Genomic DNA, 23,566 nt, shown 5'->3' with positions numbered 1-23,566 from the left:
TCTGCGATGAGTAACGATATGATGCACAATCAGCTAATCAGATTATCTGTCTGTTGCTACGATTCAGCCAATCAGTACCCCACCTCCGTAAATACTCTTAGACTGTGCACACGCTCTCAAAATGTAAACAAGTGACATTCAATTCATACATTTGCTATATAACGGTAGCGCGATTGGTCGAGAGCCGGGCATATTCAGCGTTCATACATTCACACTATGTAACGGTAGCGTGATTGGTGAGTGCGGGCATAAACAGCGTTTATGCCCGGTGTCCCGGATGTGCGATCGCCAGGTACATGTAGGAAAAATGAAGGAAAATCATGATTTTTGATATAGGCCTACGGTAATGTTGCTTGTACGTTTTTGTTATTATTTTTATGAAATAAGAATCACAAAATGTACTGGTAGGCCTATGTATGAACTGGGTTCATTCATATATTTTCATGACTAAAACCATTTAGTCATGAAAATATATGAATGAACCCCCATTCATGCTGCACGCTACTTCAGTGTGATGATTTCGGTATAGAAAAGAATGCAAGAAAATCGCGTTAAGAATCTTACATCTTATTTTTTGTTATTATTTGATGAAAAACAATCACTGAATGTTTGGGAATGTATGAAAGGGCTTATTCATATGCCTCAGGCATAAACAATCAATCATGCGGGGCATTGCGGGCCCTCAATTTCATGAATGAACCCCTAATTCTTCTCTGACAAAAACTTTACGAGACCATTGCATTTGAAATCTAAGCATGAATGCCATGCACATGTACATTGTACTAAGCGACAGTTCAAAATAGCCAATTCTCTCGGTCAGGGTTGTTCCATTCATTGCACTTATTGCGATTCTGTCGGTCAACATGATGTCACTTTTGCCATGATTGGGCTATTCCATCTTGCCCCTAGTGTGACACAAAGGGGACACTTACCGTTGCACTCAATGGGGGAAATCACAAAACATGCAACAAATAAATACTCTTGATGAAATAATTTTATGCTCGATTTCTTATCAGGGAAATCAATTTTAAATAAATTACCATACTAAATTAATTGGTATTTTCTGTGCTGAGAAAATTTTCTTGAACTGAAAGGCCCTGTACAAACCAATAGGGATTTCATGAGGGTGTCCGCTTTGACAGACGTGGGAAGAAGTACATACTTTTACTAAATTCCAAAAGTACGGTGTGTTTTTGTATACAATTTACAAAATTTATGTACATACAAAAGTACATAATTTTGCAACATACTTCCATGTGTGTACGTAGTCGTTCATACCGTAACCACCCGGGTATAAGCCCACCCCCATTTTGAAGTGAAATCTGCCATCTAGGGGGGTGGGCTTATACCCGAGTGGTTACGGTATATGCAAAAATGCATACTTTGCATAATTCAAGTATACATTTGTATATTATGTCATTATTGACTGAAAACTACATGTACCTCATGTGCTGTGTGCAAAACTACAATGTACAAATGTACATAGTATTTAATACATACCCGGAACTTTGGCAAAAGTATGTGGTTTTGCATATATGTATGCAAAAGTATACAGTACTTTTGCAAAATACGCAATATATATAGGCCTATACGGCATATAATGCAATTTCTACACATGTACCGTATAAGCACCCAGGGCACTTAACAAAGTCATTTTGGGTGGACAGTTATTTTTAACCTGGTTTACCTAATCTTTCGCATAAGGGCGTTTATTAGATGAATTACGTATGTTATAGGTCCTGAGATCGTTCTAGTAGCTTTTCTGGTGCAGAAAATGCATTGCAAGTTTACACTAGACTTGTAGTCCTCCAACTATTTCACTGTATTGACGACTTGACGTCTAACTGTCACTTCAACATTACATGTAATGTTACCCTTAATTGAAAATACCCTAGGTGGGTGCTTATTGGGGCATGGGAGCTTATTGGAACAAATTTATACGGTTTATGCAAAAATACATGCTAGTGTTTTTTTGTTTAGCCAGGGCTGAGTATCCACATTTTGAAGGACTTTTTTTTTTGCACCAATTTTCGCTCAAATTTTGGGACTTCAGGCAGAAATATGCCTGTACAGTGTTATGGGGAAAATTTTCAAGTTGATAAAAAATGTTTATGTCAGATTCAGTTTCTACACAAAATTTCACCCTAGAAAATGTTCCTTTTTTATTATGATATCTTTCACTTTAAGTTTCCACCATTCTGGCTGCCAAACGTATAGTCAAAGCTTGAATGCTGTTTTATGAATATTAATTACGGTACAAATCAATGCATCAACCAAAAACACGATGGCAATGGACTCTAGCATCGAATGCGTAACTATGTGCCAATTTGAAGATTCCACAGTTCACAAGTAACTCAGTTCAGGTCACGAAGGCGAAGCCCCGGGGGCGAAGCATATCAGTAATGCTAAGTGCACAGGTAGTCGTTCTTCTATAGCCAATTAGCCACGTCACCACATGCAATCTATTCAAAAATGCATACTGTGCAAAGTATTCAAAACTGCCTTATATCTGCATACAAAACCATGTACAGTTTGATGTACAATGTACTCACTACTAGCCTGTATTTATTTCATATTTTTTGCTCAGGTACACCTGAGCGAATATATACATTCAGTTTAGACCTTGACCTTTGAACCTAAGTAGCTCCGAGTCAGGCTTCTTATGCAAATGCTTTTGCTTTGTCTTCACTAGAAATATTTTATAGTATAATATTTGATAGGATAATGCCTGGTAATGGAAATGCAGACTATAAATGCTAGCTACTAAATTAACCTCACTCCCTATGACATAGTTCATAATATATATGCAGCAGTGAGATATCTAACTTGAGGTGGACATAGAATATTAGCCTCATTTCCCATGAAATTATTTATAAAACTGTGTTGTAGCCCATAGTGGAGGGTGTTTTTTAACCTGGGGATGATATTAATCATAGGTGTTGACAGATTGATAGTGGTCTGGAAGTTCAAGTTAGTAAATTACATACTGCTCATGATAGCCAAAAACCATATTTAGCATTAGGGTTTATATTCATAAATATGCCAATAGTATATGATGCAAAACTATACAGCACATCGGGCCACCATGCATGTATACTATCGCAATATACCAAGAATGAAGTTGATTGGTTGTTGCGATGTTGTGTTAAATCTGCAGAGTGGATTATTAATGAAAATGTGGGTAAAATATGCAATAAAAGCTGCTGAGTAGATTTATGAAAATGTAGGCAAAATATGCAAATTAGCTTATTAATATTCATAAATATGCAAATAAAACATGACATAGAACTATAATACAGCACATTAGACCACTATGTCCTATCACCATACCAAGTTTGAAGTTTAAGCTGCAGAGTAGATTAATGGTTTTGCTTCCGCCGGACAAGCCAAAACAAACATCCATTTGGATGATAACACAAGCTCCACATATGTGTGGAGGCCAAAATTCTAATATGGAGTCAACAGGTTTACAGAGAGAAACTCCTATCTTATAGCTAGGCAAATCAAACAGTCCGCTGCTGCTCAGAGATAAAATCAAACATGTATGAATATAGTTAAAGGCAAAAAAAAAAATGAATGGAAGACTACAAACTGTGGATGGTAACATAAATATATGAGAAGTTCTTCTTCAACCTATTTTTTTTTCTTTTTCAGATTTTGCTTGCTAAATATGTGAAAGGAGATTACAACAAGAGTGCTGTAACAGTTGCAAAAATACTTCCTTAGCAATTTGCAAAATTGCTAAGGTCTGTTTCTGTCAAGTTCTTTCTTTCTTTCTTTCTTTCTTTCTGTCAATCTTATAATGAGCCACCGTAGCCATATGCTTTGAGCCATGTTGACCATAGTTGGTCATTAGGACCATTGGGTGGGGGACAAATGAAACATGGTCAACTTCAGGTCAAAGGTCATCCACTTCCGGTCAATGGCCAAAAACGTGATTTCACTAAAAATGCTACTTCTTCCACAAATTATACAGCACGATGATGGCACTTGGGTACATGCATCAGCTATACCCAGTGTCTAAAAGTTATTGTCCAGAATTGGGGTCAAAGGTCATTAAGGGATACTTCCGGTATATGACCAAATACCCTAAAATGTTGCTGCTGTCGCAAATATATATGGTACAACAATGTTACTTGGTCATCAGGACCAATAGCTGGTGGCACAAATGTCACGTGACCGACTCAAGGTCAAAGGTTATGGAAAGGTCATTATGGCCGAAAATGTTATTTCCTGTTATTTTTACTAAAACTGCTACTCCTTACACGAATTACACAGCAAGATGATGTCACTTGACACATGCATTAGCCTTGAGGTCAAAGGTCATACGAAGGTCATTATGGCTGATGCGATTTTCTGTTCTGTTACTAAAAATGCTAAGTCATTCCACAAATTAGCATGATAACATTACACATTGTATTCATCCATTGGGGTCAAAGGTCATCGGGGTCAAAGGTCATGCAGATATTACTTCCGGTATGTAGTAAAAAAGTCGCACTCTAATAGCGCATGACCAAAGTTGCACAGAAATATTTACATGAATATTGAATAATTTTGGTTAACAAAATGATTTCACAACTATGGAAAATAATTATGTATTAATATAATTAATAATTATAAAAAAAAAAAAAAATAAACATGTTTCATGTACCCTCCCGCTTCCTTTTTTGAGGTTTCTTCAATTATATATTTATTCAGTTATAACTTTTCAAAAAATATATCTAGGAAGCAGAAATATTTCTATAGCCTTGCTAATATACAAGAAGGAAGGTTTTATGAAAATTAGAGGAGACGGCCTATATCCTCAGAACAAAAATAAAAAGAGGCCTCCTCCTTTTTCCAGGCATTATTGTGTATGCTAAAACAGCTCAAATAATATTATGGGTATTCACACCGATTTTGCCATGAAAATATAAAATAAAAAGCCCCCTCTTCCTCCTTTTTTACAAAAACCCGGACTTGAAACATGTTTTTTATTTTACTTGGTCCAATTATATGATACTACAAACTTCTGTTGTAGTTATACATGTATATTTCAATGAATTACACCAAACTGCTGGACCTTTTGAACTCACATATGCTATAGGTGAGCTAACAAATTAACCTTGCTCCCATTGTCCCTATGGTCAATTTCAAATTACAGTTCATAAAAAAAAAGACCTCTCAGTAAAATCAGCATATTATACTACTGCTGGCTGTTTATGCCTAAAATACATCCATGCATGCTAGATGGCTAGCTGGGCTAATTAGCCATAGGCCTAGTTAATTAGCTATTGCTAAGGTCGCGTATATGTGTATGCGCAAATTAGCTCTAGTTTTCTGTTCTCTCTGCCGAACCCCACAAGAGCTGCAATCAGACAATGTTGTACATTTTACAGGTGTTTGGCTCAGGTAAGGTGTTCATCTAGCTCTATGAGCAGGGCTGCAAGCGGTCCTATATTTCCTATATTTTTAAGATTTTCCTTTATTTCCGTAGAAAGTTTCAAAAAAGCCCTATAATCCCTATATTTTCATATTTGGAATATTTTTTGCTGAAGGTCTTTGTATTAAATATAAATGCCTCCCTGGACCCCACCAATCAGGTTTATTTGTATCCATTTCTATAATTCCAGGTTGCATTTTTGCCCTGCAATTTCAGTTAATTCTCTAACTTCTTGGGGCTTTGCCATATGAACCTACACTAGACCTTTTCATAGTTCATGTTGAGATTTTGCATATAAAATAGAGATAATCAGTGTGGTGTTGAATGCTGACATCTTGTGGGTACACGCCATGCGATGGCCGTTAAATCGCTTCGATCTCCATGAGTGAACAGCAAAATCACCGTGTTGATGTGTGGTCGTATGCGTCTTGAACTCGCCACTCAAAAAAGGTGGCAATGTTACATTTTCCCAAATTCGACTCAAATTAAATGATGATATCTCTGCCAAGCAAGAAGTTATTGTCACGCTTGTGGTCTCATTTTATTGCTAAATAAAATGCACTTTCAACCCAGTAAAAAGAATTCTGTTAGCCTTTTTAATACTGACACTGCTTCATAGAATTCAGAATGGGCAGAGTGGCGGAGGTGGGGGATGTGGCACACACAAACTCTATGGGATTGATATTTTTAGTGCATAATCTGCTTCTGTAAAGACTGTAAATTGGATTTTTACTCTATTTAGCATCTAAAAGACTCATGAACTTACAGCTAAACAATTCTACTTATTGGTTTAGTCTAGAAAATACAAAATTTTCCATACAAAACTACCCGTTTTCATATCAAACACTGTAGGGTGTCTTCAAAATCTAAAAGTTACTGTAAAATTTTACTTACCCGTACTGACGCCTGAGTATAGTCCCACCCCGTTTTGGGTGAACATTTTTCAAAATTGGGGGTGGGACCAGGCCCATCTGCAGGGGGGTGCGGGGTGCACCGCACCTCCCAAATTTGCAAAAAGTATACAAAAAGTCCCAAAATTTAAGAATTTGCGAGCGTAGCGAGCAAAAAAAAATCAGGTTTTTACGGTTTTTGGTCAAAAAAGTCCAAATTTTGGGGGAAAAGTCCACTTTTCACAAAATCGCCCCCCCCCCTTGGAAAAAAAGTCCACTTTTTCAAAATCAGCACCCCCAAAAAAAAATCCTGCGTCACAGGGCCTGGGTGGGACTATACTCGAATTTCAAAAAAAAAAAAAAAAATTTGAATGCATTTTGAAATCATTAATAGAGTATGACATGAATACAAAGTATCAATTTTCATATTATAAATACAAAACATCTTGAAATTTTTTTTTTTTTTTTAGGTCAACCATGAATGATCCTACCATGTAGGTCTAGGTCCTGGGACACTCCAAAGCCGAAAAAATAAATAACTTAAAAAAAAAAAAAAAAAAAAAAATCTGAAATTTTTCAAAATTTGGGGATGGGACTTTACTCGAAGGTGGGACTATACTCGCGTCCGTGCGGTACTTATCCTACCACAGTCAAAGTATAGATTTTCTGAAGGGGAATTTGATGAGGAATCTAAATATGGACTTACTTTTTCTGTATGGGGTAAGGGCAAAATGTTTCAGTTTAAAATATGTTGAATTGTATTTATTTCTAACATACTTTGGGACACCCTGTATTCTGAGATTGCCAAACAGCTGTGATTTTGGTTTCTTCTAAAAGTCAGTGGGCTCCCCCCATTTTGCATTTGTTTTTAAATTTCTCGTGAGCTTTGAGACAAACCTTTTTTTTTTTGGCCTAATAAGCAATGCATTAAGTAACCCATTTTTTATCTGAATCTTTTTTTTTCCACGCTGTATAACTTGAAGGTCACCCTGTATAGTGAATTGAAGTGTGTGTATTTGAATTGCTTATGCCTTCAGCTTTCCAAAAAAATGTATACTTTTGCTAGTTTAGGGTTGATAATTATGGAGATAATTAGAAACACGATTGGTGTAAAAAGTCATAATATTTGTGATGTAACGTTAAGGGTGGCGAGTCCAGGACACATGGCCGTGTGGCAAGCTGTGGCCTGGGGGTAGTGTCCGATGCATGAACACGCAGATCAGTTGTACCCACAAGATGGCTAAATTGGCTGACAGCCTCTATTAATCCCTAGATAGTTAAAACTATTTCTTGCAACAAGACAAAATAATTTGAGACTATAGTTTCATCAAAATCAGAGCAAGTTCCATTTTAGCCCATAGCGGGGAAAAATTGGACCTATGACGTCCCAATTTTACTCTTTTGCCCATAACTCCATAACAGTACATCATAGATTGGTCAAAGTATACCTTTTTTGAATCAGAATTACCAGTGAGTCACGATAGTGTGAGTTTTGAACTGAGTAATTTTGAACTTGACCCTTTGTGCAAAGTTCAATGACCTTTTCTACTACATGTACATGTAGAATGAGAGTAGGCCCTCCCTATTGTTAAATTGCCTCCATAGCCAGATTAATTAGCACTATAAGGCCATGTGTTTTGAACTCACCACCCTTGGCGTTACATCACAAATATTATGAATTTTTACACCAATCAAATTTCAAATTAGAATATCTATCAACCCTAAACTAGCAAAAGTATACATTTTTGGAAAGCTGGAGGCAAAAGCAATTTAAATATACACATTTCAACTCATTGTACAGGGTGACCTTGAAGTTATACAGGGTGGAATAAAAAAAATCCAAATAAAAAATGGGTCACTTAATGCATTGCTTATTACTAACTTGCAGTTATAAACTGAAAGTAAACAACATTGATTTGGTTAGAGGTTAGGGGAGCCTACTGACTTTGGAAGAAAAAAATCACAGCTGTGTGGTAATCTTGGAATACAGGGTGTCCAAAATATGTTCAAATGTTTTTACAATTCAACATATTTTGAACTGAAACATTTTACCCCTAACCCATACAAAAAAAGTAAGTCCATAATTAGATTCCTCATCAAATTTCCTCTCAGAAAATGTAAACTATGACTATGATAGGATAAGTAATTAAAAATTTAGGGCAACTTTTGGATTTTGAAGACATCCGCATTGCTTACTACAGTGTTTAGTATGAAAACAGGTAGTTTTGCACATAAAAGTTTGCATTTCATAGACTAAACCAATCATAAAGAGTTCAAAATGATTAAAAACAATTAGCAGAATAAATAATTTTTCAAAAGAGCTCTTAACCATGTCTGTAGCCCATATGGGTGCAAAGATATGATCAGTTGATTCAACACGCACACACAAAATCTTTATTTCCCATAGACTTTGCACATACCGCCACCGCCTCATCCGCCACCGCCTCATCCCCCACCTCGGTCATTCTGAACTCAAACAACTCTAACTCCACTATCTTAGCTGATAAACAATTCTCCTTTGGAGGTCTGTTAGGGCACACATTTAGCTACAACATGACACCAAACACACTTCAATACCTGTTTAAGCAGAGATATAACAATTTGAAGGAGTCTCAAAACCACCATTTTTGGGTGGTGAGTTCAAAAGCGTGGCCATAAATACTATTCATCTGCCAAATATGACAACTGTAACATGATTTGCACGATTGTAGTGCATGTAAACTGAAATCTCATTGCACTATTTCATGTCCTAAACCATAATCCCCCGAAGCTGTAAATAAAGTTTTAGCTCATTTTGGACTTAGCGTACATTATTCTCTTCCAATTTATTTTTATGGATTCCCGGAAGTAAATGACTGCCCAATTTACCCTTTACTAAACGTTTGTTTTATATTTATTGTTATATGCAGTATTTTTAACTTTTTATGGCCCCACTGAGCCCACCATATGCATATGGGTGACCCTGCCCCGCTTCACAAATTTGTTTGTCTCCTTTACTATTGTAAGGCTTGCAGTCCTGAGATTAGGTTTGTATGTAGCCAAGACACATGGCTTTCATATGGCTCAGTCAGGTCCCTTCTAACCTTAAAATTGACATCCCTAGACTAGTCAGAAAAAAGGGCAAACACTGCTCGGTCACCCCTATTGCACTATTTGAAGTTGCTTTGTCCAATAAAGCCTTGAAATTATTGTATTATTCTTATTCCAGTTATATTAGCAATTCTGTAAACAATATTATCCAGATACGCAACACAAATATTCTTATGCATGTCATTTTAAGTGTCCATGTGCCATTTTCGAAAAACTAGGTGAATGTAATACAAAAGCAACCCGGTTCCAAATGCTTTTGAACTATGTTTATTCAAACAAAAGAAAGGAATTCCACTATTGCTGGAGTGTGGCTAACATGCAGTACAAGCAGATCAGGAAATAAAGTTACATTAATTATAACTGTTCCAAAATGCTAATAACACATTCATGAGTATCCACAGTCAATTGTACAAATGTATGTATTTCTTACTATCTTCTCTTTCTGTGACTCTTTTTATCCATAGAATCATTTGATGCCCTCGTTGATGCTACAAGGGAACAAGTGACAATATCCGCAGCGACACAGTCAGTCATGTTAGCAGAGTTGAAACTTTCTCAATCGTCAACATCCACAGATGCGTATAAAAATGAATGATACAAGCTGCATAAATATGATGAACAAATACATTCACTTTATCTATTTTAAATGAAAGGCTTTTAAGACCAGCACATTTACATGGATTTGTTTCAGTGACTGGTCATTTCATATTACCAGTGTTAGCAGAACTCATTGTAAAGCTGACAATGTGGCTATAAATTCAAGTCAAATCCCTACCTTATTAGAATGAGAAGCATGTTCTTAAAACATATGGAAACTATATTTGGCAAATAATGTGAACTATAATATAACCTTTCTTAAGATTTTGTGAATGATTAGCAGTGTTCGAAATATGCCTCAAAAAGTTACAGGCCAGCCGGGCTTGACCTTAAAAAGTTACCGGCCAGCCGGGCCGGCAACTAGATGCCAGTCAGAAAAGTTACTGGCCAGGCCAAAAAGTTACAGGCCAATGGCCTGCTGACTGGCCCTATTTCAATGCTGATGATTAGCCAAGTCAAGTCCAGACAAGTCAAGTAATACTTTATTATACTATTCAGCAAATTACTTCAGCGGTGTCGATGTCCTTCTGCTTTGTCTGATTATCACATAAAAAAACTACAATCTTAGAAATAATTATTCGAACACTTTTAAGGGCTTATTGGAAATGGTTGACCTCTCTACCCCTGTATAATGTTTGCATGCCCAATATGCTCATCTTCACCATATCTTCTCCCAACATTGTTTGGTGGGGAAAGGGGAAGGGTACGTATGTTGAAGATGAACATTGAGATAACACTACTATAATCCTTAGTTTCCAGTTACTCATATAGCGTGCGCACTGTACTAAGAAGAACAGGGGAATTGGGTGTTCGAACACATTTGTGACCGTACACCACGAATGAGCCGTAAATGTCCTCAATTGTATTCTGAGTTACAGTGTAAAATGGGCATGAAGGTCGTATTCATAGGTACCTCAATTTGGTGCTACGTGTACCTCATTTAATGAGATACACGTAGCACCAAATAGAAATAACTATGAATATGACCTTCATGCCCATTTTACACTGTAACTCAGAATACAATTGAGGACATTTACGGCTCATTCGTGGTGTACGGTCACATTTTGTCCGGGATTGTAGGTCACACGTTGCTACGCAGTTTGACTAGCGAATGAGGTGCCAATGTGATTCTAGAGTTCAGTCTTTGATCAAGTAATCTCAGGGGCGTAGCAAGAGCATCAGGGGCCTATGGACAAGGAGCAGTACGGGCCCTTTTAACCAGGTCGGGATTTAGCCTACCTTATTGGGGCCCTGGACCAGGCCAAAATTTGGAGGCCCCGAACTCACATGCCGAGGAAGGTATATGCACTCAAGTCAGTGGCCAAGTTTTGGTTTAACTGGGGGACTAAGGGGGACTAACATATTTTGTTGAATTCAATTTCAGACTATCTTGGCCCCAGATCAACATAAATTTTTGAATTTGAATGAGCGCGAAGCGCCGAAATTTTACAATTTTGCCCTAAATTGAAAAAAAAAGATGCTGTTATTGGGGTTACAAGAAAGATGCATAGGGCAATTTTGGGGCCCCCAATTTTTTTTTTTTTTTAGGGGGGCAAATTGCCCTGGACCCGGGCCCCATCTGACCCAATGCTATAAAAATCCGCCCTGCTCTCCATTATCAGCCCTTATTTAATTTTTGCTTTTGTGCTCGGGGCCCCTGAACCCTCGGGGCCCATGGACTTCAAATCCATCCTGTCCCCCACTTGCTACACGCCTGAGTAATCTTCATGTGTATGCCAATTGAGTTTGTCATCAAAATAAATAAATAAATTTCAGAATTTATATAGCGCTTTTTCCAGAGGATGCAAAGCGCTGTAATTTCGCTGCGTGGTGAATCATCACAATCAGATCGCATCAACTAGGCTAGTTGCAGCCGAACCTGGCGCAAACCTATCCGCACTTAGATTGTAACATCCACCCATTTTCTGCAGCTCCCCAAATTCCATTGGGTGAAGGAAGTTTTTGATAACGAAACAACTAATCACCGATTTTGAAAGCAGGAGGAAACCGGAGATCCCGGAGAAAACCTGCGAGAGCAAACATGGATCGGGATAAACCAAGTGCACATGAGTCCTTGGGCAGCTGAGATTGAACCAGGGACCTCAGTGGTGCAAAGCGAGGGAACTACCGCTGCGCTAACTCGCCCTCCCTCAATCATAGTGCCAAGATATTTATATGAGGACACATGCTCCACATTACTACCCTTCACCACTAGGGTTTGGAGTTGTACTTGACGTCCTAAAATCAATTATCATTTCCTTAGTTTTGGAAACGTCTCAAGCTATGCAATTTTATTTTGCGTATGTATACAACATGTCACATTATCCAATTCATTCCAAGGCATAGGTTTTTAAACCTTTAGACACATCTGCTTCTGCTTGAGAACATATTACTGTAGCACTGAGTAATTCAATTTGATCATTTATCTTACAATTTAAAGCTACTTCATGACAGTTGGTAATTCCCTTTACCGTGTAATCACAGTAAACAAAGTCAGGACTATTTATGTACTCGGAATCCGCTAGAATGTAAAGTGGATATTACATCATTTTGGAAATTCCCCAGGAAGTGGTGTAATATGAAAGGTTAATGTTTAAAATTAGTCTTGGAAATTTCCAGATTACATCTTATTTTGTAAAAAGAGTGCTATAGAACGGGACATTTATTTATGTTTATGTATCAGAAGATTATCATGTTTTACTTTCATTTATTCAGATACTGTTAACTTTTCAAACAGTGTGTTTTCTTGTGCACTCTGAAGTGAATTTGGGTGAAAGGTGTGTTTGGCCTTGACGACTCGGTAACAATATTTGACTCACATTGCTGTTGAATCGCACCTGCTGTCCCAAATCTACAGAGTGTAAACACATTATACACACATACAGATAATACAACTTCTTTTGTATAAATTAATGTAGTTTTAGCCGACAGAAAAAGCATAATATAAAAAACATGTTGTGCATCTTCAGTGTTTTAAGGAAATCCATTCAAGCTATTTTAAGTTAAGAGCAGTCCTTCTGATTTCATGCCATTGCAACTCAAGTTTTCAAATTTGTGTTAACTGCTCTGAAACATGGGAAGCATCATTACATAAAGGGTTCACAAAAAATAACTCCCCCCTTATAATTACAAAACATTTTTTTGCTTAACTTGACATACATTTCGTTGATTTGAAAAATTTAAAACATGTGAATAAAGGAATTATTTTCCTACCCTCCCAAAGTTCTTTTTAATAAAAATCTGTTTGTTTTGGCCAAAAATAATCACATTTTCCAAAAATGATGCTTTCAGAAAAAGTTGCACTTTTCCACATCCTATACATGTAACTTACAAAAACATTCTCGATATCAATGTTTTGATTGATTTAATGGTGTTTTTGTGTTCTTTCATTTTATGTATACGATAACCCAGTCACCCATACAATCATCTTGCAATTTAAAACAATGATTTATTGACATGTACGGGGTATTTCTAGAAGCTTTTGAGCCGGTGTGTCAAAAATGGTAAAATCGATTACAAAACATTTCTTTGCATAACTTGACATTCATTTTGTTGATTTGAAAAATGTATAAATCTGTGAATAAAGCAATCTTTTGCTACCCTACTAAAGTTATCCTTCTCAAATTCCTTTTTTTTTTTGGTAAAAAATAATCACATTTTTCAAAAATAATGCTTTAAAAAAATTGCACTTTTCTACATCCCATACATGTAATGTACAAAACTTTCTCGATTTCAATGTTTAATTGTTTTGATTTCCTTTACCTTTCTGTCTCTGATCCCTTAATCACCCATGTAACCATCGTTTAGTGCAAAGTAATGATTCGTTGAAGCTAATTTTGACATAAATGAGGATGTTGAAAAGTGCAACTTTTTCTAAAAGCATCATTTTTGGAAAATGTGATTATTTTTGGCCAAAACAAAAATATTTTTAAAAGAAAAAACACTGGGAGGGTAGAAAAACGATTCCTTTATTCACAGGTTTTTAAATTTTTCAAATCAACGAAATACATGCCAAGTTATGCAAAGAAGTGTTTTGTAATTTTAGGGGGGGAGTTATTTTTTGTGAACCCTTTATTTAACACTGAAGATGCCCAACCATTACCATGATTACATAATCGGTTTAAAAAACATTTATGATGGGAAACTGTTAAAAGTTGTGTTACCTGTATGTACAAGGGCACTTCGTGAATACACATAATCTTGGGCCATGTAAAATCACGGACGTCACTTCATTACCAAATACAAGGGGAAACAAAGTATTACCTGCAATTTTTTTCACATTGTGTCGATCAACAGTGATTTGAGAAATAAAAGTTATTAAAACATAATGTTATTTGTGAAGTGTTTACTTGTGTGATTCAATGAGTAACATTAGTAGTTCCTGGTTATTTGAATACTGTTCTACTTGTCAGTGCTTTGAAAGAAATGAATAATATAGCTGGCTTAAATCTTTCAAGTGGAAAAATGCACAAGGAACATAATTTGTGAGAAGTGCAACTATGGATTAGCTCACAGATTTATTTGGTGTTTGTTTAGGCTAAAAACGCAAATTCATTTTTAAAACTTTTGCTTACACAAACGAATATATAAGACCCCATTTTTGCCAAAACCATGCAAAATTACATACTTTTTCAAAAGTGTGTGCTTTTGCTTATACAACTTAGTATATACTATATTAATAAACGTATATAAGACCCAATGTCTTACAGTACATTATGCTTTCGGTGGTGGTTTATGCACCGCTTTTACCCCATTTTGCCAAAACCACATACTTTTGCAGAATATGTCATTTTGCATGATTATGCAAAATTACATACTTTTCCAAAATTGTGTGCTTTTGCTTATGCAACTAAGTATATACTATATTAATAAACGTACAAGACCTAATGTCTTAGTACATTGTATTTCTGGCGGTTGTTTATGCCACCCCCCAAAAAAAAACCTACATACTTTTTCAAAATATGTCATTTTACAGGGTCATAATGGTTATACAAAATTACATACTTTTCCAAAAGTGTGTGCATTTGCTTATACAAAGTATATTCTATATTATTGAATGTATATAAGACCTAATGTCATATAGAACATTATACTTGGTGGTGGTGGTTTACCCCCGTTTTTGCCAAAACCACATACCTTTGCAAAATATGTCATTTTATGTGGTTATACTAAAATTACATACTTTTCCAAAAGTGAAAAGTGTGTGCTTTTGCTTTGCTTATGCAACTTCATATATACCCCCCGTTTTTGCCAAAAACACATGGGCTACTTTTGCAAAATATGTCATTTTACATGGTTATACAAAATTACATACTTTTCCAAAAGTGTGTGCTTTTGCTAATGCAACTTAGTATATACTATATTAATAATAATAATAATAATAATAAACGTATTATAAGACCTTTTTTACACATTATATTTCTGTTGGGGTTTATACACCGCTTTTACCCCCGTTTTTTGCCCAAACCATGTACTTTTGTAAAATATGTCATTTTGCATGAATATGCAAAATTACATACTTTTAAAGTGTGCTATCTGCATATATTATATGCAATATGCAACTTAGAATATAATATATTAATAAATGTATAATAAGACCTTATGTCTTATAGTACATTACATTTCGTGGCTGTTTATGCAGCACTTTTACCCCTAATTATGCCAAAACTTAATATACCGTACTAAATTGCAAGATATGTCATTTTGCATGATTAGGTCTATGTAAATTTAACATATTTTTCCAAAAGTGTGCTTTGCATATGAAACTTGGTATAAAGGCCTACTTTATTAATAAACGTATCTTTGGCCTATAATAGTACATCATCGTGGTTTATGCACCCCCAACGTTTTTGCCCCATAGCTTTTTACCCGTAGTCTTTCACACAGCGTGCCAAATCTAATTAGTAAAATTGGAATGAGAAAAGTATTACATGTGTAGCCAAATGTCAGTTTGGAAGGGATATAAGCGAGAGATGAGACTGTTTTGAATCGTTTCAAACACCAAATTGCCTGGAATACCTCCAGCTACCTGCAAAAAGCTCCGTGAAATGAATGGTAACGGCGCATTATTAAGTGGTGTGCTCCGCTTTGGTAGTATCGCCCTGATTCCCTATAGCCAGCCCGTGTGCTTTCTATACAAAACATCTATTTTTGTATACGTGCTGTAAAGTACGGTAAAGTATGATGTTTTGCATATGCAAAACTACATGTTTTTCGTAAGTATGTGTTTTTGCATATGCAAAAGTACATACTTTTATAAAGTATGTAGTTTTGCATATGCAAAACATCATATTTTGCGTAAGTATCTGCTTTTGCACGCAGCACCGGGTTTGTTGCCACGCTCACAGCGCAACTGAGTAAAAGTGAATGAAGGTCACTCCGAAACTTGAGGTAAAACAAGTACAGTGCTCTTTCTGAATGATCTTATATCCAGTGCAAATTTTACTCAGCAAATTAAGATTTTAAAGATCACATACATCATCATCATCTTCGGTCGGCTGCGGAGCAGGCGACTACAAGCTTTCTCCAACTAATGCGATCTTGGGCAAGCGAAACAATTTTGTTTGATCACATACACCATACTCAATCTCCTGATGCATATAACTAGTTACCTTTTTGAGTGTGGACCTATTGAGCGTAGCGGTCTTGGTCTCATCCTCAAGGAGGTCTCGACACAGAGAGTACTCGTCATAATTGGTTATCCCTGGAGATGATAAAAGAAGAAATAATTCAATTAAGTTATTGAGATAAATGGACATCACTTGTTATTGAGGTGATTGGACAACCCTTGTCATTGAGATAGAAGAACTGCAAAGAAGAATGTAAATTCAATAGAATGTTCTCTTTCTGCTTGGTTAAATATATCAGAAATAGTGCTTGACTATTCTCTGGTTTCCTAATCATGTAATAGTTTTCTTTTAGTCAGCATAAACAGTGCAATTTTCATATTGCAAAAATTAGCATTGAAAAAGAGGTAAATCACTATTCCAAAGTATACAATGTACATCTTAAAAGCTACATGCACATAGCATGAAATTATTGTGTGCACAAATTTCGTGACAAAAGTGAAGTTGATTTGCGAAAATTTCATGCACACCAATATTTTTTCCTTCCTACAAACGCTGAGGGAAATCTACAAATTGGCAAAAATTTCATATCGCAGAAACATAGATTCTCTCCATACCACAAAATTTTAATGCCATTATTGATGTGATAGTATTGAGAACTGTCTTAGTATACTATAAAGCTATATATCCCATGTAAGGTGAGACATGTTTATCATTTTCCTGTTGATACACAACAAGCCAAATGTCACTTGCTCATCATCGACTTGCTGGGAGGATTGAAACTGACAGTAATACTTTCATCACTTTCACATCTTTTTCACATCTATAAAATCATATCACAACACTATGTGTTTATTACAAATAATAGGAAACCTGACACACCCATGACAGATGTCAGAGTGCCTCTTCAGCATTGCTTGAAGGATTTAAACTGAGAGTGATACTTTATCATATTCATAATATTCATAAAATCAAAGTTATGCATTTATTATAAATAATAGAAAAACAACACATGCACGTGTCAGAATGCGGTTATTGACTTGCTGCGAGGCCTGACTGATATTTTTTATCATTTTTCAAAAAATTAAACTAAGATCAAAAGAAAATTGAAACTTGTCACTTGGTATCAAAATTAAATATAACCCCATGTGTTTTCAGGAGGAATTGGGCTATTTTTCACAGTCTATCATTTCATCTGATACGCTAAAGGAACTTACCTCTACATGCAAGATTTAATTTTGGAATTATGAATATGACATTAATTTAAAATTGCTCTGTTAGCCTACAAACACAACAAATATGTCAAATTCCAATTTGTAAGTTGGGTTTGAACACAATTAACACTATTCATTTAAATAATTGATTATGGTTTAAAGAGACATTACAACAATTTGGTTCCTATGAATCCCACTTTGCAATTTGCTTTGCTTTGCAATGCTTAGCTTTGGAGCCTGAGTGGTCTGAGCATGTTTTGATTCCCTTAGCTTTAAAATGCAAAAATATGAACCATGTGGTCCAATAGCTTCAGATTGACACTTCTTTATGCTTTAATGATTAATTTAATAAACAATACAGGGCACGGTGGTGCAATTGGAGGGTTGCAAGTTTGAGCCCTGGCCATGCCATTGTGTTGTGCACTTCGGCAAGGTGCTTTACCTCACTTGCCTCTCTCTACCCAGGGGTGAAATGGGAAGCTGTTAGAAATATTGTCATACAGCACCCAAAAGTAAAAGCATGCCTTGGGCACTGTATGCCAGCTGGCATATTCTAATGACAGCGGAATAATAATTGTAAAGTGCTTTGATACAAATGAAAGGCGCTGAATAAATGCCAACATTATATGGTGAAATATTTTGCACAGAAAATCTCACATTCCTTTAAATCATATCTGGTTTGATTTTTTTATAACTTCTAGTACCCTTTGGGGATCCTACCATTTGATTGTATGTCATCATTTGTATGTCATCAGGTGAATCATCTCCAGAATACTTATTATGAGACAAAACAGTGTGTCAAATGTCAAATTGATGATCTATTCCATAATAGGTCACATATTTGTACTGTGTGTAATATACCCAATTCAGTATTCTGTGTATCAAAATGCTTGACTTTACTGCCAACATTCAGATTCTTTTGCTAATGTTAAAACGTTAAAACAAAAGACCCCTATAATGTGTAAAACTTATCATTTATGACAACAAAATTTGTGATGAATAGAAACTTTTAATTGGGACCAATGGCATCCACAAGTTTTCATTTAGGTGGAGGTGGGTCTTGATTCCCCTGACTGTTCATGTTTAAAAATAGATAGTAATAGCTAATTCCCCAATTTTCCTCAGATTTTCCTCAGTGCATCCCCCCGACTGATTGACAAAAGTGGGGAGAACGTGCCCCCTGCCTCCCCAACCCCACCCCCTTTGCGCACCCCATTGATTGGGACTTGGGGTTGTCAAACCATGAAAATAAAGGGTAGATTAAAACTCTGGTACCAACTAATTCAATTACATAGCTTCACGTTATGATAGTTGGATGCGCCTTGCAATCTGTATATTAATCTTGAGATGAAATTCATCATGCATTAAACACTGATTTTACAATTTATACTTTTTGACCTAAACAACAATGGGAAAGCATACATTTTCCAAGTTGAACTATAAGGCTTTGCTATGTTTTTGCTTCATACCTGCACTCCTTGTTCATCATGCATTCTCACTTATGATATGTATTCATTTACAATTCATACTTTTTGACCTCAACAAAATGGGAAAGCATGCATTTTTCAAGTTGAACTCTAGAGCTTTGCTATGTTCTTGTTTCATACTTGCACTCCTAATGCAGTTCAGATATGACGATCTCATCAAATTGGAGCTCATCAAAATAAGTAGCAAACTTAATAACCTATTCCAGAGTGGTAATTTAGGCAAGGGTTTCATTTGTGTGAATTTCACTAATTGTGGCCAGATTACAAATTTAATACACAAATTAAACTTTTGTTATCTAATAACATTCTTGAGGGATATGTCCTCTTTGTCAAAAAATTGCGAAAAATTGAATTTATGCAGGACTTATCATCTTTGTCAGAGTCAGAATATAGCGAAATATATTTGTCAAAGGTCACAAGTCAGAATAATTATGGCGAAATATATTTGTCAACGGTCCAATTCAATTCTGTATGATAACTACAATACTTCAAATCGACCTGTTACTGCTTAGCATTTTCCCAGAAATACAATTTTATTGATTACATTTTATCCGCCCACACCATTTTCCATATTTCTACAATCCAACATAATTTTCCCATCTTCAGTAGATAGCCCTATATAAACCCCTTCCAATTGTCCTTTTGCTTAGGGGCAATGTACTGCAGATGCTTTAAACTGTCGTTTTTTATATCCGTAATATTCCATCAAATAATATTATTGCACCAATGTGGATGTGCGTGCCTGGCTAGGGAATGGCTAGCTCTTGTTTTAAAAATTTATTAAAAACAATGCCGCCTGGCTCTATTCTTCATAGTAAAATGGGTCAGGATAAAATATATATTAATTTCAGCGGATGTAGGCCTACTTGTTTCTACTATATTTTCTGAGATTTTGCCCATTTTGTTGTTTGTTGATTTGTTTGTTTGTTTAAACAGTCCCCCTCTATGTAGAGACACACTTATGTCCTGATGGGACCTGGATGAAATAAAATGATCGAGCAAGGCTAAAAATCATCATAGTAAGCATTCTGGCTTATTATAGCAAGAAAAGGGAGAAACATATTATTTTGAAGATAAAGATCAGGAAAAGAATGTAATCCCCAAGCAAATCAAGTTTCCCCCTTACCCCAATCATCATGGGCATCTTAATTTGTAATGGATGTACCAAAAATCCAGAAAGTTCATTTTTGCCCCATATCTGAAGAGCCACTTAAAATCATCTTCTATTTGTTAATTGTTGAACTGGAGTTCTGGACTACATATTTTTTCCCAAACTGGGATATTTTGAAACTGATAACTCTGTCCATCCAGCTTCATCTACAATAGTGTTTAACAGTACATTGTATGCCTATGAAATGAATTCTTAAATCAGCAAGTCAAAAGTGGACATTTTTGCATGATTAATTTTTTGTACTTCCCAATTTTGAACTGTTTCTCTTGTTTTTAAATTTGCAATTCTAAGCAGCGTTCGAAATAGTGGTAATCCGGTTGTCCAAATTAACCAAAATGAGCGTCGGATAACCAAAATGAGGCCGCCTGTTATCCGGCGGACAACCAAACATTTACACACACAAAATATAGATATAAAAAAGTACCTTTCATAATATTAAAACTGTCGAAAACTGTTGGCTATGGTGTTCAATTCTTCATGTATATTGTTATTTTCGCTACATCTACACCGTGTACTCCCTATTTCTGTCCCCAAATACTAAATAAATAATCAACAAGTTCACGATACTTCGCACGCATGCATGCATTGCATTGCATTGCGATATCGCCGACATGATGGGGAATTACCTGGTTGTTGATTTTCCATCGAGTCGACTCAGACCGCTGATGGTCTCGGAGTCATCGAACTTTTTCAAACGATCGCATGCCTAGACTGCGACTCACTGTGTGACCTACGTGCACTTTGTCAATCGGATTCATACCGTGTCGCTGGGATGAGTTCTGAACACGTGTTTCATGGTGTTGGGGACTGAATTTATTATTTATGTAAACCGAAAGTATTCATATATTTATGTTTTACGTTTTATTCTAATAATATACTACATGATTTAGTTATTAATATTATTATGATAAACAACAACAATTTTAAAAACAAAATCAATTGAGGAGATTTTTTTGTGGTTTATTTACGGCCGCTATAATTATTATACTGTCATAGAGGAAAATTGGTCGCGTGGTTTGAGTCTACGTACATGGTGTTGTATTTTTGTTTCAGTCTGGTGCGAACTTTGACGTTGTAAACGAGCATAATTATTGAGGGAAATCATTTCCATGGTGATTGTGAAATCAGTGGTGAAATAGACACGTGCGCTACTTGGTGCTTGTGTTGTTGCAAAATGGCGAAGCAGCCTTCCCTCCATGCGTTCTTCGGCGGCGGTGCGGCCGGCACGAGTGATAGATCTGGTTCTAGTGCTTCTAAAAAAAGAGAAGCTGACACGATATACGACAAAACCAAGCGTCAAAGGAAATTTCTTCCAAAATGGCAAGAGGGCCGACCATGGCTCAAATATGATGAGAACACTGGATTGATGTCATGCACAACTTGCGTTCGCAATTCACACCAGCTAGCAGACCGTGATTCATCTTTTGTAAAGGGGACAGATTCGTTACAGTTGACATCCGTCACCAAACATGAAAAGAGTTTAAAGCACCGCCGCGAGCAAGATGCTCAAGATGTTGCCGCAACGCCTAAAGAGCGGCCAGCAGATAAGATGCTTTTAAAGATGAATGAAGAGATACGTGGACAATTAAGTATCAAATTTAGAAACGCGCATGCCATGGCTAAGAATCACAGGCCGTATACGGACTTTGTGTGGATGAATCGGCTGGATCGCGCCAAAGGTCTCAAGGTGGGAGGCGATTCAGAACATGCATCAGATAAAGCAGCAGCTACATTTAGTCATCACATCGCAGAGGTAATTACATGTGAATTTTATAATTTTATAGCAATATTAATTTATTAACCTAAATGATTTTATGCATACATTATAAAATACGTCTGATAACCATGATAACTGATTTAAATTACATTTACTAGCATTAATTTTAGATGACAGTTTGAATTTCAAATTCTTTTATTTTAGGCCTATTATTACTTAGTTCAATTGTTTGTTTTTTTAATGTTCAGATTGCAAGAGAGCAACTCGTTGCGGAAGTGACCCAAGCTGATTTTGTTTCTCTTATAATGGATGGATCCACAGACGTTTCAGCTGTGGAACAAGAAATGGTTTACATTCGCACCTGCAAGAAAGGGCAAGTCTCCGTAAAATTTCTTGGGATTGTTAACACGCCAAAAGCGGACGCGGAGGGAGTGACAGAAAGTTTGAAACGGGCCATCCAAAATGGACTTCAGTTGACATTAACAGATTTGGGTAACAAACTTGTTGCCATGGGCACAGACTGTGCCGCAGTTATGTTTGGATGCAACAATGGTGTTGTCACCAAAGTCCGTGACCAAGCCGCCCCATCCCTTGTGGGAGTTCATTGTTTCGCGCATCGCCTAGAACTGGCAACCAAAGACGTCATGAAGCACATTGTGCAGTACGGAGAATTTGAAGGACTATTGAAGGACCTTTTCAGGTTTTACAAAAAGAGGTAGGATTTGTAAATTGCACAAGTTAACTTGTGTTTATGTAAATTATGTTCATTGTTGTGTTAGGCCTATATATTAGTTACTAAAAGTTTTAAATTTAATCAAATGATTTAAAATACTTTATTAACTTAAGTGTAAAAAAATTCTAATTCATATTTTCATATTCTTTATGTATTTTCATTTTTCTCTTTTCAGCCCACTGAACCGAGCGAACTTAAAGGCGGCATGTACATCAAAAGGGTTGAAAAGCCTTGTACCAACACGGGTGGGGGGAACCAGGTGGGTGGCGCACACTCTGCGGGCTATTAACAACCTTTGGGCTATATACCCAGCCCTGGTTCTACACCTGTCACAGGTATTATAATTTTTTTATTACAATCTTGTATAATAACTGAAAAATTACTATATCAGTGTCAATAATAATACTAAAAAATAATACTATTCTAATATTTCTTTTGGTCCCATTGGGCCATTTTAACTTTCCAGGTCGCAATAGCTGGCCAATCAGATGTTGCCAAGACGACTGCCCAAGGCTTGCACGATAAGCTAATCTTGAAGTCAACAGTGGAATTTGGCCACTTACTTTGGGATGTTGTAATAGTTCTGGCAAAGCTGTCTCTCTTTCTACAGGGGAAGAATCGTTCAGTTGCTGAGGTTGCGGATCAGCTGGATGCACAAGTGGCTGTCCTAAAGAAGTAT

General features: G+C 36.3%; 1 protein-coding gene across 1 annotated transcript in view; it reads right to left on the bottom strand.

Moving 5' to 3' along the window:
- The window catches only part of LOC140142249 (talin-1-like), a 276,867-nt gene that overhangs the window by 172,018 nt on the left and 81,283 nt on the right, over window positions 1-23,566 (bottom strand). Inside the window, 1 exon segment of the mRNA XM_072164217.1 lies at window positions 16,611-16,702. Coding sequence (XP_072020318.1) covers window positions 16,611-16,702 — 92 coding nt within the window.

The sequence above is a fragment of the Amphiura filiformis genome, chromosome 20 (genome assembly GCF_039555335.1).
Source record: "Amphiura filiformis chromosome 20, Afil_fr2py, whole genome shotgun sequence".
Lineage (NCBI taxonomy): Eukaryota > Metazoa > Echinodermata > Ophiuroidea > Amphilepidida > Amphiuridae > Amphiura > Amphiura filiformis.
The sequence above is the reverse complement of the archived record's forward strand: the minus strand, read 5'-3'. Positions and strand labels throughout refer to the sequence as shown.